The sequence below is a fragment of the Plectropomus leopardus genome, chromosome 14 (genome assembly GCF_008729295.1).
Source record: "Plectropomus leopardus isolate mb chromosome 14, YSFRI_Pleo_2.0, whole genome shotgun sequence".
NCBI lineage: Eukaryota > Metazoa > Chordata > Actinopteri > Perciformes > Serranidae > Plectropomus > Plectropomus leopardus.
Window position 1 is genome coordinate 3,695,926 of NC_056476.1, and position 17,775 is coordinate 3,713,700.

At 36.5% G+C, this 17,775-nt stretch overlaps 2 protein-coding genes and 1 non-coding gene across 7 annotated transcripts in view; all 3 read left to right on the forward strand.

The window, feature by feature from the left end:
• The first annotated feature begins 19 nt into the window (after positions 1-19).
• Positions 20-6,953, forward strand: LOC121953819 (cytochrome c oxidase assembly factor 8). Its single transcript, XM_042501052.1, has 5 exons — positions 20-307; positions 2,281-2,478; positions 4,137-4,200; positions 5,611-5,701; positions 6,802-6,953. The coding sequence occupies exons 1-5, from the start codon at positions 161-163 to the stop codon at positions 6,920-6,922; spliced, it is 621 nt and encodes a 206-aa protein (XP_042356986.1). The 5' UTR covers positions 20-160; the 3' UTR covers positions 6,923-6,953.
• LOC121954175 lies at positions 4,350-4,492 on the forward strand. The gene has a single exon (XR_006106551.1). It is a non-coding gene; the product is annotated as a small nucleolar RNA SNORA79 (small nucleolar RNA).
• A 2,222-nt stretch (positions 6,954-9,175) lies between the features above and the next one.
• The window catches only part of klc1a (kinesin light chain 1a), a 56,129-nt gene continuing 47,529 nt past the window's right edge, over positions 9,176-17,775 (forward strand). For 3 of the 5 annotated variants that reach the window (XM_042500862.1, XM_042500863.1, XM_042500865.1), the window contains exon 1: positions 9,176-9,652. The gene's annotated coding sequence lies outside the window, so the exon portion shown is untranslated. The remainder of the gene's footprint in view (positions 9,653-17,775) is intronic. The other 2 variants (XM_042500864.1, XM_042500866.1) reach the window with 1 other exon arrangement.

Consider the following 17,775-nt stretch of genomic DNA (forward strand, 5'->3'; position numbering starts at 1 on the left):
GTTGTGGGAGTCACATGACCAAACTGCTGGTCGCGCACACAGAAGGACACCGACATGAACTCATCTGAAGGAAACTGTGAGATCATGTTAGTATCAGGATAACCGGCACAGTAACAGTTAATGTCTCTCTTTAAAAAACGGTTTAGGTTCATTTAATAACATGACGTCTAAAACAGCGGCGGCGGCGGGCTGTTTAACGTGGAGGGTTTTCAGTCCTTTCAGCCTCCGCGCTGCATGCAGCTCACCAGCAGTCAATAGTCGACAGTGCAGCTCCAAACTGGCAACCCAGCAGGACAAAAAACCAAAGGTGAGTGCACCAAATCTCAATAATTCATAAAATATACAGAATCCCACCGACACCATGCTGAATATTTGACTTACAGGAAGTGGAACGTCCTCAACAGCTCGTGCACAACCTTGAGACCTGTGCGCGTGTGGTTGTGTGTGTTGCCATGATACTGTTGCTGGGATGGTTGCCATGTTTTCATTTAATATGCACAGTAATGTTTTGGTGGAAGAAGGATATTTCACTTCAATAATAGTATCATCATGTAAACATACAAGTAATTCCTCCAATGTAAAAGCCCTGTATTTGATGTACTATCTTGGTAGAAGTACAGAAGATTTATGGAGTACTAGTACCCATGATGCAGCATAATGTTCCCTTAATATCTTACTCAATATATTATTAGATTTTTAAACCCCACTTTCATATCACACGCTCATATTGCTCTAATATTATTTACTACTTATGAGTTAATTCTTTAACAAACAAGTTCTCATCATAATTATCAAATATTATTTTATTTTGAGAACTTAAAACCTTTTAAAAGCCAGGTTTTTGTCAGGGTGCCAGTATAGTTTTAGATGAAAAAAAAAACCCCAATAAATTATTTTCAATACACTACATGCACAGTTGATAATTTATTTATTTTTTAAATTTTTTTGGTCCACATCAAAAATCTGTCCACAGGCCATAGTTGCCCCCCTTTCTGTGGGTCTCAGGACAGAGGGATGTCGTATGCTGTAATGCCCACTGATTCAAATTTGTGATAATGGGCTTTAGAAATCAAATTAAAATGAATTGAACTAATTACTGTAACAGGGATTCAGTTATGCACTATACACAAAGTATTTTTCTACCACAGTACTTCAGAAAAAGTGCAGTTTCTGGTGTAAAGCATAAAAAAATCAAAATAAATGTTACATGCCTGCAGTGATAACATCTCAACTGTATGTTTTCTTCAGAAAAGTGTCGACAGATTGAACCTGTTATCAAAAATGTGTTTTTGTAACAAGCATTGCCTAACCCATAACTTTATTTTGATATTAAATTCATGTTTTTCGTCTAACTGTGTTATCTACAGTGACTGACTGAAACCAGTGTTACCAGTACACTTGTTTCTACCTGTTTTTTGGTGTCTGAGTCCTGCATCGTCTTCTCGTCCTCGCTGAGCGTCCCATCGTGCAGTCTGGTGTGAAATGATAAGCAGGTTCCTGTTTGCTGTTTGTTTATTTTAACCACGTGACCGCCGCCTCTTTCTGAGTGTGTAAACATTTATCGTTCACTCAAATTAAATTCTTCACGTTGCCCCGCCCTTCAGACTTAACCTTTAACGTGTAAAAATGAGTATACATGAGTGACATGTAGTATAGAAAAATGTAAGTATTAAAGTATAGTTTGCAGTGTTGTTACATAAATGTAGGAATCAGTAGGAGGGCGTGTTGTTCAGCTCAGCCTTCTCCTGTGGAGAAAGAGGGAGCAGCTGAAACGGACACAAGTCAGCAAAATAAAATAATAAAATAAAAAATGAAGAATTAAAAAAAATATAAATATTACTCAAATTTCCTATGAGTAACTACAAAAGGACAATCATTTAAAAAAAGATAAAATTAAATAAAACCATTAATGTTAATTTTTAGTAGAACTGACTTCAACTTTTTTCTGCTTTAGTCTTTTTTTTTTAACACACCTGAATCTCTGACAGAACAGCTGGAGGCACAGTTGCATTATGGGTAATGTAGGCACCAGGTTGTGACAAGGTAAAGATGATATCTGGTTCTGCTGCATCGATTTTTGATGTTGTTTTTTTTAATTGTCCATTGAGGTTCTGCATCACAGGAGTTTAATCCTAAATCTGTGGAGTACTTTTTTTAAGTTGCAGGTTGTTTTTCATCACTCAGGGAGGTGATGATCATATAGGATGACGGGGCCTTAAAATTTTGGCTATATGAGTTGCTCTGAGTATAAATGACGTGTATTCATTGATTTCTACGCAGAGATCTCCCCTCAGACCTGCGGCCAGCTCCACGCACGACTGGATCGGGCCTCCGAACCCTCTCTCCAACCTGCGGCCAATCGTTTACCGCGTCCCCGAGAACGAATCGGAGCTGGAGAAACGTCTGAGACACCTGAGGCAGGAGACGGAGGACTGGAACCACGACTTCTGGACCAAACAGAACATCAGCTTCAGCAAGGTGGGATTTTTAAAAAAAAATTTAGCCCTTAAACAGTCACACGAAGAAATATCTTTAAAAAATAAAAATACAACAACATGGACCATAGAATATGTTAACAAAATTCATAAATTATTTTTTTAAAAACCATTTTCTTAGTATAATGCATGTAAAAAGTGCAAAAGTCAGTGTAATGTAATAGAAATCCGAAAATAAAAGTAACTTCATACAATAAACATGTTTAAATAAATAAAAAATAGATACAAATAAAAATGTCTATAAATCTTTATAAAATATATGTTTAAAAGTAACTTCATCAAATGAGCCAACAACATAACATACAAGACAAAAATCACGCACCACACATGTTGAAAATGAGAAAAATGAAATCTTTATGGACAAACTTTATGACGTTTCTCTTTAAATCCACACTATAAAATAATATTAAATACTTTTTATTTAAAACATCAATAAAAATAAAAAGCAAAAAATCCTCATGTTTGAGAAACTGGAACCAGTGAATGTTAATGATGTAAACAATTATTATCAAACTGTTGTTGACTATTAATCACTTGTTTAATTGTCATTTTAATTCAGCAGTTATCATTTTTAAAAAAGCTCTAAATTTACGGTGTACATGTGTTGGCAGGAGGAGGAGAGGCCTCTTAATCAGCAAACATAAAGTCAGCTCCCATATATGGAATATTATCACATTATTGTCCGTCATCATTATTATTGATTATCAGATGTTAGTGTCCTCTGCCTGTTTTATTCCGCCTGCAGGGTTTTATTTTGACCAGCAGAGCGCAGCATCACACAAAAAACAAAACTGCAGTTTGCTGTCAATATAAAACAGTATTATATTAGCAGCATTAGATTCATTGATCCTGATTTTTGATGCAAAGAAGTTATTATTAATCCTTCGAAATCTGAGTAATTTGGGTTGATGTCTGTCAAAAACACAGGAAGAAGGCAATGAGAAATGGAAGAAGAAATTACCCAAAAATAGGCAAGAAATTAGTAAAAAGAACAAGAAAATTGCTTGAAAATTATATAAAATTATATAATATATTATGTATTTTATTTAAAAAAAACATTGAAGAAAAACATGTAAATGACTTGGAAAAAATCATTTAAAATTATAATAATTCTCTAACACAATTTAAAATATGTAATTATGATAATTAGTTTGGCCCTAGCTTTTTTTAAATCAGGAGTTAAATACCCTGAGTGTGATAACAGCAACTAACAGCAAATATATTTTAAATACATTCTTTTTTTTTCCATCCAGCTGTTATTAAAGGAAATTAATGTTTATACTTTGTGTAATAGGCGTTCTGTCTCCGCTGACTGATGAGCAACAGAATAAACGGCTGTATTTATGTCTTGCTGCTGCAATAAATTAGATTTTCAGTAAATGAAGATCCATTCAGCACTGGACTAATGCAGCTGTTTAAATATTTAAACTTGAAAGGGCTCGTTTCAGATAATTTTAGTGATTTACAGCCACTGACAGAAGCTATTTGCAATTTAGGTTTTATGTTTCCATTAGATGAATCATTTTGTCTAATTTATGTCGTCATGTTTGAATTGTTATTATAGGTTGCTTTTTTTTGTTCGTCTGCATAATACAATCTAAAGAAAGAAAACTGTAAAACCGTATTTTGTGCTCTCTGCAGGAGAAAGAGGCTTTCATCATTTCACAGCTGAAGGCAAAAGGCTTGACTGTGCGTGACGAGCAAGGTGAGGACGTAAAAACACTCTGCTGTGAACACATTTATTAAAAAAAGAAGATTAAATGTTTGAATATAGATTTAGATCGTAAATTTATTCACCATCCATGAGCCAGTCCTGTCTGTTGTTAGAGATGAGGGGGCGTAAAGCTGTTCAGGCGACGTCAGTTCCTCCTCCTGTGTGGAGTCAATCAGGAGGATTTTTCAACGTCGCAGAGAAATTCGGGTCTTTTTCACCCAGAAAGCTTCAGGCTGCGGGCCGACTATCAAACAGCTGCCTGGTTTTGCGAGACCCTACAAACAAACTCTCCTCTGTCTCCTTTCCGTTGTCTTTATCTCCTTCCTTCTGTCCTTTCTTGCTTCTCCCCTTCTTTCTTTTCTCACCTTTTTACGTTTCCTCTCCTACTTCTCTTTTCTCCTCCTTCCTTGCCCTCCCTTCCTCCTCACCTCCCTCCCTGTATTTTTCTGTCTCGTTTCTCTACATCTCCTCCCCTGCTCCTCTTTTATCCCCCAACTCCTTTTGCCAGTGTAACGCCTGGTGATTTAACCCTTTGAAACCTGGATCGACATCAGTTTTGTTGTGCTGCATTCAGACCTTTGAAACCCAAGCAAATAGGTTCTCTTTATTTTGAAAATACGGGAAAGTGCCGTCTCGTCGTGTTCTGCCCTGAAATAACAAATGAACAAACAAAAGACAGAAATAATCATAAACTCAGCGCCTCTGTTGTTTCTCATCATTGACCTGCTGACCAGCCTGCACCGTGAGACCTGACGGGGGGCTGCGGACTGAAAGACAAAGTCGGGGATGAGTTACTGATGCTGACTGATCTGCTCCGCTCTCATTGAGTCCACCGGTGTCTTTGCCGGTGTCCACGCCACCGGTCCACGCCGCTCTCTTTCTACAACTGTGTCTCTGCCGGTGTCCGCTCCCCCGCTCTCATTTTTGGCCGGTGTCTCCAAATGTCTGCTCCGCTCTCATTTTCCGCTGTAGTCCCAGCCGATGTCCCCACTGGTGACCCCGCTGGTGTCCCCACTGATGTCCACTCCGCTGTCATTTTCATTGTCCAGCTTTTTTATCTGAAATATTGTTTTTTGATGAAAACGCACAAATTACATTCATCTGTACTCACCACATCTCAGCTTTCATACCCTCAGGTAATGAAAAACAAACAAAAAGAAATGACTTGTTATCGGTATCTTATCGTCCACCAGAAGCTGGAAATTATCGGTGTATCGGTTACAGTTGAAGTAATCATTATCGGGCAGCACTTTTTATTTTATTTAATTCTCTTTATTTGTTTATTTATTTTATTTTTCGTGAAAGGAGTCAGGCCCATTTGCTGAGGTTTCAAAGAGCTAAAAAAGAAAAGTATCTTAATGAAAGTGCACTGCTGTCCTGTGTGTCTCTCCTCCTCATCAGGACGAAGGCGGACTCTGAACAGCGAAGAGATGGCCGTGTTTTACAAAAGCTTCCTGGACACAAACAGAATACGACATGCAAATTATAACAAGTGAGGTTTTTTTGCAGCTGAGTGTCTCCCACGGTGCTGCTGGGTGGGCGGGTGGGTGCGTCTCCCCGTGTGGGAGCTGTAAACCCACAGTTATATATATACTGTACCTCGTGTGTGTGTGTGTGTGTGTGTGCGTAGAGAACAAGAGCTTTCTGTGAATTAGCATTGCAAAGTGGCTGACTAGTTTCAAGGCTCCCCATAAAGAAAGATGTTTTCAGCCCACACACACACACACACACACACACACACACACACACACACACACACACACACCTCTGCAGCTGCTGTATGTTTTTTTTTTGTTTCGTTTTTGTTTTTTTCTGTGCGTGCTTTAAACTCTGCTTCTGATTTGTGTCAGAGTTATTCCTGATTTCATCTCAAATTAGAGTAAATCAAAGAAATATTTTTTTTTTTTGTCAGGAAATACTGCTCTCTTGGTTCTGTCTGTTTAAAATCTTACTTATAAATTAAATAATAATGATTTTTTTTAAATCAAATTAATTAATTATATTTAATTACAAAAATGAGCTTCTAACACAAATCTTTACTGTCCTGTGCTGTTTATCTGCAGTATATTTCATCTCACTCTTTTCAGTGTTGTTCATGTTTAAAGTTGGCAGTTATTGCAGCATCAAATGTGACCATGAGAATTAAAATTACATCTTTTAAATTACTTCTTATTATGTTTTAAAAAGCCTTTTAAAAAAAATTGGCACTGTGTTATTTTATGCATGTCTTTTATAATCATTATTGTTGTCATTAAGTATCGTATTCTTTTAATGTGTTACTCTATTTGTTTGGTTATATAACTCAGTGTAATCCTCTAGGTAGTAGTAGTAGTAGTAGTAGTAGTAGTAGTAGTAGTAGTAGTATAAAATGAAAAAGGTCATCATCCAATAAAATAAAAATCTGATGCACAGTTACATTCACGTGACTGACTTTGATGAAAAAGTGTTGCTATTCTCTTATCAGTTCTGTTTTTTGTGAGTATTTTAGCTGTTGAGCTGCTTGCTGTGGAAGATATTTAGTCAGTTTGTATGATTGTATTTGACTTTAACAAACGTTCTCTAAATCTTGCATTCCCTCCTCCTCACTTTCAGGGAATGGTACCGACGTAACTTCACCATCACGTTGCTCATGGCCCGAGTCGCCCTAAAGAACATGTGGAGGACCATTTCTGAAAGACAAAACAGCAAGAAAGACAACACCCCTCCCACCTGATGAGAAATAAAATACTCACCTGCCTTCCCACTGTTGTTTTCCTGCGTCTTCTGTACTTCTGTAATTCACATTTGTTGCCATTTCTAAAGATTGAAAACTACCTCTCGTGTTTGATCTCTTTCTCAGTTTTGTCCTCTGTGTCTGATGTGTGGTTGATTCGATCAAATCCGTCTGAGGCGCTGAAATATATATTTTCAGTGTTCACAAAGAGATCTGCTGATGTGATTTGTTCAGTTTCTACTTCTATTTTATTACTTTTCGAAACAGTCTTCCCATCAGCAGGGTGTCCTCTCGAAACAGCAATTAAATAAATAAGTCTATAAATCTATTTACACCTGCCTGCACTGCACTGCAAAAACCCACTCTCAACATTTTGATTTATTTGAGATACCAGATAAAGGCCATGCAGCTTGTGATCGAAACATTCGCAGGTAAACCAAAGCTATAACAACCCCGAAAACTGTGCAGAGGGTTTTGAACTTAACCTTGACGTAGTCACATGGCTCGATGTTTATCTATCTGTCTAGATAGCGGACAGCGGAAAAAATGTACATTTCTGTCTCTTTTATGTCACATTTCTCGCAGTGTGCACATGTTTGATCAGTCATTAATGCAATGCACCACTCAGAAAATTTGACCCATTCAAATCACACAAACTAAAAGAAAAAATATTTAATAATCTTAATAGGATATGTTGCAGCTTCTTGCAATGTATTAACTGATTAATTACATTTAGTATTAGTAAGTAATTAGTAAATGTATTAATATGTGTATAATGCTACAATGTGAAACACTAGCAGCCCATGTTAAGTGTTTAAGATGATAAATGAAATATGTGTATTAAGTTAGGTAGGTAAAGTGTGTAAAAAATAAAAAAATGTGGGCAATATTCTAGTATAACACTATTGGCTATGTTTTCAGAGTTTTATCCATTTATAAATATGTGTATTCTGCCAAAATGTGCAGCACAAAATCTATATTGAAAAATAAGATTTATATAATTTGCATCATATGTTAAATATAACATATTTAACATATATATGTCTTTTTATTGATTAAGAGCACAGCAGTACAACAGCTTTTACAGTTAAATTATTTAGACACCTTTTTTCTGCTGTCCCAGCATGAGCACATACACAAAACACAGACACAATCAAAGCAAACCACACACAACAAAGTGACAAAAACACACAAAGGGGGAGAAATTTGCAGCAAGAAAATAAAAGGTTTCCAGTAATATATTAATGGAATATTATGGATATTATGATTTAAGCATTTTATGGTTCATCCTTTTTTATTGCTATTTAAAACCTCTGACTGTCACTGCTGCAAGTATTTTTTTTTTTTTTTTAATTTAATTTATTGCAATGAGCAATTTAACACAAGGTGCCCTGCAAAGTCTAAGAAACCAGGAAGAGATTACCAGAAAATGACCTGTTTATTTGTTTGTTTTAAAGATAGGATATCCATTATTCATGTTACAGGGGGGAAATTCACATTATAAAAAAAAAATGCTAAAAAAATACAAATATAAAAATATGAAAAACATTAGATAATAAAAAACAAGATGCAAAAACTAGTAACATAACATTGCAAAGTGCCAAATCAAACTGTCTAGAAAAAGAGTATAGTAAAGAGTAGTAAGAGTATATATATATATATATATATATATATATATATATATATATGTATGTATACCATTTGCACTTCATTTCAAAAGGAGACATTGAACTATTAGAATTATACCAAACAAACTGAGGCACATTTTGAGAAAATATTATAGTAATATTTACATTTTTAAAATCGTGCCATTGAAATATGTACCATGTTGTATATTAGCACTTTTTGTCAAGCTTTTTATTTAGTTTTTGTTTGCTTTTTAATCTTTTTTGTGCCAATTTCCAATCACATTTTATTATTTATTTATTTATTCTATTTTTTAATTCAAATTTCGTGCTAAGTTTGAGTACTTTCTTGTAAAGTTGACCATTGCCTTCTTCCAATGTTTTTTCAAAAAACACGTTTTTAATGCTCAGTCAATTTCTGAATATATAATGGTTAAATGAATGAATGAATAAATTAGGATACCAAAAATAATATTGCACAGTTGGTAATCTGAGTACTTCCTGCACTGATAACCAGTAGTTTAATGTTCACAGTTGAAGCTCTGAATAAATCTGGCGGCTCAGTTTGCGCCGCAGCTTCCCCTTTAATCCGGGCAGGGATGACATCATTACCGGGGAAGAGTGAGGGGGGCGCCGGGTAACGCCATTTTCACGCACCGCGCAGTCAGTCAGTCATCCAGCCAGTGGACCAGCGAGCTGTCATCCCCACCGGCGACTCGTCAACTTTTCATTCGGCCCCATGAAGCCGCCATCGAGTTAGTTTCACGGGCTCGTTCCTGCCATGGAACCGAGGGAGAACAGGCTTTTCCTGTATGGCTCCGACTAAAGTCAGTGTTTTTGACAGTTAGGTGGCTAGCTATGTAGCTAGCTGGTCATCATTAACGGCGGTTGATGCAGTGAAACCTCAGTCGGCAGAACATATCCCAGCCGGACACAGTTTGGATATTGTCTTTTATTACTTATATATTTTTACAATTTTCAGCAAGAGTTGCCTGTCAAAGGAACAACGCCTTCATTGACAAAAAGTCGTGATTTAGACGGTAACAAGGCGAGAAAAACGGACGTTACAGTGAAGCTACATTGGCAACGGATGTCCTAGAGAACGGTAAGGATGGCTCCGTGTATTTCTTGGAATCGAATTAGCCAATTAATCACTTTCCTTGATTTTTTAAAATGATGTTTTCGAGTGTCATCGTTTCAAACAGCAAGCAGTTTAATTATTTTTAATTTTTATATGTTTTAAAGATAAACCTCCTTCAATGTGTGGTCCGTGTTTACGTTAATTGCAGGAATTAGACGCCTTAAGCACATTAACTGTCACTGGGAGTGCTAGCTGAGGGTTAGCACTGTGACAGGAGGCTAACTGGTTCTTCAGGTTAATCCATTTTTAAGACGGGTAGCTGGGACAAAGAGGAGGAACTACACGGCCACGGGCTTGAAAGCATGCCGGGGTAGGATGCACTTGTTGGGCCACTGCAGCAGCCGAAACTCTGGCTGTTTGTCATGTGATATTGTTGGATGTCCCTTTCATTGATATTCAGAGCGGTGTTTGAGGGCTGTGAAAGCTGCCTGTGTTGAGGAGACAGCTTCCGAGGGACAGTGGATCTCAGTGTGGGACACACAGCTGGGCAGTGGTGAAATGTAACAAAATATATGTACTCAAATACAAATTTGAGGTACTTGTAATTTACTTGAGGATTTTCCTCACGTTACTTTATGTTTTTACCCCACTACATGTCAGAGGGCAATATTGTACTTTTTACTTCACTATATCTATTTGAACGTTTTGGTTACTTTACAAATTATGATTTTTGCAGCATAAGAGTTTAGACATATATAATGTTTTGGAATAAATTAAATTACCAAACAGTTTATACAAGTACAGCTGTATAAAGGATTAGTGTGCAAACACTTACGTTTTTTTCCCTTCTTTTTTTTTATTTATAATTTTTGCTTTTTTTTTTGGATAATTTTAAGTTGTTAATGTGTTTTATTCTATTTATGTAATTTTATTTTCAAATATTTTATTTTTTGTTGTTTTTTTTCTTTTGAAGTTTAGAATTTAGGGTTTTTTTTTAAACAATTTCGAGGAATTTGAGGGTTTTTGTTGGAGGTGGGTATTTTTTTCTAGCATTTTTTGTTTTTTTAAATTTTAAAATAACTTTGATTGTTATGGGGTTTTTTTACTTCTTTGTTTTCCTAATAATCCTAAGGTTTTTTGTGTTGTTTTTTTTAAAGATTTTTCTGCATTGGGTACTTTTTTCTTCAAATACTTAAAGTTCATTTTTCCTGAGTATACTTACCTTTGCTTTAGTAACATTTTCAATGGAGGACTTTTACTTGTAAAAGAGTATTTTTTGCAGTTTGAGAATAGTACTTTTACTTAAGTAGAGGATCTGAAAAAAACTTTGTCCACCACTGCATTTGGGTAACCAAAAAACACTGAGAGGTGTCGTATGAATATTTGAGATTTCAGACAGTCTCTGAGTCTACACTGCATGGCACAAATTTTAAGGAATCTCAAGGAATATGCACAACTATTCCTGAGAGTTTTTGTTAACCGTGCCATACAGTCTTTAATGTTTCATCCACCCAAAGGGAGATCACTCATGACAACCTGCAGGGCTCCTCTTCCAAGCTGACACCCCTCTGCTCTCCTGGGACAGTTTGTTGTGGGCTCACAGATCCCACAAGGTTTTGGTGTGCTGGTGGGAAATGATAATTATGTGTTGCCGATGCAGATTTTGTTGTAATGCTGCAGAGTTGGCTTGACAAGCAGTGCTTATATAAACCTGACTCTAACTGCAGGTGTAATACATTTTTATTTTACTGTTGTGTACTCTTGCACACAGCACTTCCAGAGAAAATATTGGGAATTTATATTTCAATTATAGTTTTGTAATTTTCTGAATTAACCAGACTATTCTAGATGCTCTATCATTTGTGTTTACCTGCTCGGTCATTATATCCACTTTACCGGTAATAATGTATCAAAAATCTCATTGTTAATTTTTTGCAAAAGCACCATTAGTCAACCCTACAATATTGTTGCAATGAGGATATCCAAATTGATCATAAACATTGTGAGATCTGTTTTTCTCCTCTCTTTTTTTAACAAACAAAATATAAACAAATGTCTTTGATAAGAATTCCTTAAATTCTCTTGCAGTCCTTTTTTTTAAAGTTCTTATACACCTTTTAGCATTTCTGTGTTTCCATTTCTTGTTGTGTATTTGCTGACATATATGCCTGCATGAACAAATCTCCGCCGATCGATATCTGCTCGGCTGATTTATTGGTTGGGTTTAAATTAGAGTAAACATGACGGCCCACCAAGGGTTGAAAACCACAGCATACAGTCATTGAATGCAGAAAAGGAAATGCTTTGGCTGTGAACCCTTTCTTTAATCTTGTGTTCTTTCTGCAGAAAACACCCATCTTAAACTAGTGCAATCTAACATCTGTACTCCCTTCATGAAGGGTGTAATGTTATATCTGTGCTGAAACTGTTTTAGAAAGGTGTTGGTTTAACTTTGTGGTCATTTTGGAGGCTGTATTGTAAAAAGATATGAAATTATGTCAAACAAATAGTCTGACATCACGACCCCATGGTGAGATGGCACTGTCATGTGCCAGTCACACAAATCAGTTCTTTCATCAGGTCTCTGGCATAATCTGAATAGTGTGAAATGATGCTGAAACGTCTGTGAGAGAGGCACAGAAATATATAATTCCCTAATGAAAGAATCAAGAGGAACTCATGTAGTCTCAAAGTCGTTTTTTAACCCAGTTTAAAACCTGGAACTTAAATCTGTAGAGAAGCAAGTTATACATCAAAGTGGGTGTCTGTTTAAAAAAATAAATCCATTATATTCTCTTGGTATTTTTCAGCCTTCAGGGTGCTGCAGTGAGAAGCAGTGCCACTACTGTCTCTGTAGATCAGAACATCTTAAACTACTTCACTGATTCAAATGATAAATTTAATCCCTCGCCTAAGGCTCGCTCATGGAAATATAAAAAGAAATTATTGGTGCTCTTGTCATGAGAGCAACTCATTTTTTAGAAGATGACACGGAATTAAACACGGCAGCAAATTGATTCACATAAAAATATTATTAGTTGTGTTCCTGTATTATTGATATCTTCAGTGTTGTGTTGCCTGTAGGTCCTGATGTCCAAAAGACACGAAACACCAAATCAGCTCATTAATACAAAGCGGACTTGTCATTTCCTGTGTTTCAGCCGCTCTGTGTCAGGTCTCGTGGCTGCCTGAGTTAACCCTTTTCTCTTTCCCTGAAGCTAAAGTCACATGATACATAACACGAGTAAAGGCTTGATAGTTGATTAAGACTAATGTTTTACAGAAATAGTGAAATCAAAGACTGCAAAATTTTAAAGTGCAAAAGAAACAGTGACAGATAGACAATGTTGATCATTTCAAAGTTTGATGTCATTGATATTGTTGTATGCGATTAGATAACATCTTAAATTTTACATTTTGTAATATCAGAAGTGTTTTTTCCTGGTTTTAAAGGCTGCATTGCACTAAAGAGACGGACATTTCCTGAACTTAGCAGACTGTTCAGGCTGCTTAATTATTTGCCTTTACCTAGTCTTTCCATAGTCATTAAATCCACATTGCTGAAGGTCATTTATCAAAAAGCTTGTGTAAATATTTAGTCAAAGCACCAGTAGTCTACCCTATTAGATTGCAGCAATATCGGTATTGAGGTCTTTTGTCAAAAATATTCTGGTATTAGATTTTTTGTCTCTTGCGTAGCCCTACAGCTATCTGTATTTTTAAATCAAAAAGGTATCACTTGACTACTTCTACATCCATCAGTTCCCTCCAGCTCTGTGAAGTTTTATAGCATCTTTAAGCTCATTGTTTTTGATTTTTGGGTCTGCAATTTTAATGATTTGGTTTACTTTTATCGATTTAATCAGGGTTGTTTTGATAATCTCACTTTACACTTCAGGTCATGAACTAAAAGGTAGATGGAAAAAAACACTTGTACATAAACACAGAAGAGTATTTAGCATTTTTAAAAAGCCAAAACAGATTTTAAGGGGAGAGGGAACACTGGACTTTAATTTGTCAGGTGGCCAGAGATATGGCTCTTAATGAATGCTTATGTAACTCGATATCTGCTGGATGTGTAAAAAAAGCAAAGTAAGAGAAAATGTTCGCTATAAACTTGGTGATAAATATGACAGGAATCACAGATTGTTTCTGCTCCCAAATCGAAAAGTAATTTATTGCAGGTTTAAAATGTCAATCTGCGAGAGTGTTGTATGATAGTTTTGGGTCTTTTTTTCAATTAACTAATTTTTTTGTTCATCTTTGGTGCTCAGTGCTTGGAGCTGTTCAGTTTTCTCTCACCCTTTCTGTTTTATCAGCTGTTGTAGATGTAGCTGGTGTTGTTAACTACCCCACTAAGGGTGTAACGATAGGTCTTTCAGGATGATATAACAACAACAACACACAATCCAATATCACTGATTTAAGGCAAAAACATCGATACATATCGGAATCTTTAAGATGCACCTTTATTTTGAAATTCTGATGGCATGCATGCGTCACCATTTCTGTCGTTGCATTACTCCTTTCTGAACACTAAGTGTGTGCAGTCTTACGCCAGGCAGACAAGCAGAGAAGAAAAAGACAATGAGGATATTTATTCATATCATCTCATATCAATCGCAGGTCATTGAATCAAAATATTATTGTGGCAGACTTTGAGATATTAGCAGACTTCTTTATCACAAATATTGAAAACGGAACTGTAAACTGAAATGAGGATTAAATAACAAATTGCAAATATTCTATCACTGACCAGAACATTGATATAACATCATATCATAAAACTTGAGATTAACATCCCTATATCATACCCAGTTTTTAAAACTATTCATACCGGATAAACGCAGCAAATGCAAAATGTTTTCATTGACAGGATACTGGTAGAGCCACTGTTGAATCATGGATATAAAAGCATGCACACAGCCAGCTTACATCTATGAGTATATCATCAATAATTTTAGATTAAAATGATTCAGTAAATATAACTTGTAGAGGCCCTTTCAGACTTTCTCTCTGTGGGCGTGAATCACAGCCCTCATCATCTAATGACTATCAGCCCACACATCGCTGACTAAGACTGTTTCTATGCAGTGCTGCTCTTCCTGCTGCCGGCTCCAGAGCAAGCACTCCCTGTTCCTCTTCTTCATTGGTCCCAAACACAACCCACCTCCCTCCATTCATACCCTACCAGCCTCGCCATCGTCTTATATCACTGCCTTAACCTGCTTATATGAGAAGCTGCCGTGTCCCCAGGCACCCAGCTCCAAGCCAGCTATTTACATTTCAAAAGTTAACATCAGAAGTTCTTTTCGTGCCTTTCCCCGAGGTGCTTTGTGCTCTGAGACTCATCTGATGCCAGAAATAAAAGACTGTTGGATCAGAACAGGAAAAAAGGCTTGTGCTGTCACTTTCACTTCTGTATTACACAGCCTGCAGTGATCGTTGTTTTCTGTCTTGTACTTTGCAGTTTGGGATGTTTCCACTGGTTGAGAGTTGACCTTGCACTGTGTTGTTGGGGTATAAAGCAGTGATTTTTGATATTTATTTTTATTGAATCCTTTATTTAAACAGGTAGTTTGTGGGGAGTGGAAATTCTTTTTTAAGAGAGACCTATGTACTTTAATGCATGACCCTTTTGAGTTACCAGTTCGATAGGTTTCACAGTGTAAGAACAGCTTTTATTTTGATGCATACAGTTTGAAGGTTATCTAATTTTCCTTGCCTGTGTCTAGACACTGAAATTGGCCCACTCCACCGAGTTAACTGACTGGATACTGAGTGTATTGAGTTGACAGTTCTGTCTGATATCAAGCAAGGTTTTTCCTTTCAGCTGTGCAATAGGGTCTGCTTATCAGTTTCGCAGCTCACTTACAGCAGTGGGGGACTTGTAGCTTCATGGATGAGATGGAAACACTGACGTTAATGAACATGATGCGCATTTTCCTCATTAACCAATACATAACTGGGCACAGCAGTAATTCATTACCGTTTTATTACCACTGTTCTGCTGTCTCCCCCACAAAACACCATGAAGCTGCTTCTTACGGGGGCCTTATGCTTGGGGGGTGCTTTGCAGTGCTTGTCTGAACCTATCGTTCTTACCCAGGTGCACTCTAAGGCACCCCAATGATACCCCAACCCTAATACTACATATAAAAATTTAATTGTCGGTGTGGGTTTAATCCCGAACTGTGCGCCCCCCCCCCCCCATGACTAGTCCATGTTTCAATTATTCCATTGACAGAAAATTTCTTAACAACGACTTCATCAGTTTAACATTCTGAACACTAAAATGCAAAACGTCACCCAGTTCTGGTTTGTTAATTGTACAGATTTTAATGGTTTTGTTTGTGTTATTTGATAATAAACAGAATTTGGGGAGGGTTGGACTGTTGGTGGGCCTTAAAATATTGTGGTGTGCATATTTCACCATTTATTGACATTCTAATGACCAAGTGATTAATCAATACATCGAGGAACTAATCACCAGGTTAACCTGTAGGTATAATTGTTGGTAATAATAATTGTTAGTTGCAGCTCTAATTCTTCTATTTGCAGTTGTTCATTGTGAAATGTTCGATTTAGCAAACAAGTGAAATAACGCCAACAATAGCATAAATATTTGTAATTTTGCTTGATCAGTTTGTTAAGGAAAATGTAAAATCTTTTGAGTACAAGTTGGGAATTAATATTAAATATTTTTTATGTTAGTTTAAGTGGAAATCCCCTCGTGCTGCACAGCTCTGCTCACCTGGAGTTGCTGTTTTTCCATCTCCTCCTGCACACAGTTTCCTGGCCTGCTGTCAGCTGATAGGCTGCAGGCTGGTTGCTGAGTCACATGGAGCGATCAGAGCTGTAGCTCTTCCTCCGTCTGCCCTGTCTGCTTCGGGCGGTCTTCAGCTTTGTTTTCTGGTTTTCTTCTTTTTCCACACTTGAACTGAAATGTGAAATCTGAGGCAGTTCAGGACACGTCTGTCAATCTGTCTTCACCTGGTGCCATAGCTGCTTTTATCCTGAGGTGGGCATGCTAGGTCAACACATTTTATCATTGCAACATTTTGGATAAGACTTAGGGAAGTCAGCCACACAGAAAAGCTGTTTCATTTCTGTATTTTTCACAGAGCCATGCAGGAAGACAGAACTTCTGTCAGTGTTTCTTAAATTATTCAGTTATAGTTTGGTATGCTTACAGAGATTTATTAGGCTGCTCGCTACAAGTGCTGCCGAAGCGCTCAGTCATAATCCTCTTAGGTGTGTGTGTGTGTGTGTGTGTGTGTGTGTGTGTGTGTGTGTGTGTGTGTAATGAATACAAAGCAAAGAAAGTAAGGATTGAGTGGGAAGGAGTGCATGTGGAGTGTGTTGTTGGTCAGTGTCAGAGGAACAGATATTAATGTGCAGTGTTTAGCTAATATGTGCATAATAATAACATTTGTTTTGCCTGCTACATCTAATAGTCTACACTCTTAATCACCAAGACTGATTCAGGATCTGATTATGTGCTATGACCGCATTATGGTAACACTAAGACGCTGATTATTATTGGCGATACTATGATCATGTATATGAATGTTTAGGGTTTGTTATACTTTACTGAACAAATAAAAACCTCATTTTCTAAATTTGTGTAGAATTTTAGTCGTTTTTTTAAAAGTTGGATTTAAACTGGCTAGGTACAGGTTAATCCTTTGAAACCTGAACAGAATCTGTATTCTTTCCAAAAATTGGGGAGAAGGCAACAAGCAACTTATCAAGACATGGCCCAAAAATTTGAATAAAATTAGTGAGAAAGTTGCAAGAAAATTACCTGAAAATAAGCACACAAAAAAACCAAAAACCAAAAAATAAAACCAAACTAAAAAAGTGCTGACAATAGAAAAACAACAACTATGTATTTATTATTTGATTTACTTTTATTCTCTAACAAAATATTAAATATAAATTTATTATATTTACAAATATAGTTTTCACACTTTTTGGAGAACTTTGTAATAGTCCTCCCTTCTTTTTTAAAACTATTTTTTAGGTGATTTTCTGTAACCTTTTCCTTTTTTTTGTTTTGTTTTGCAATTTGGGGGTTATTACTGCTACTCATCATGTATTTAAAGCTCTCTTCTCTATTACTTTCAGAGTTTTCCTTTCAAACA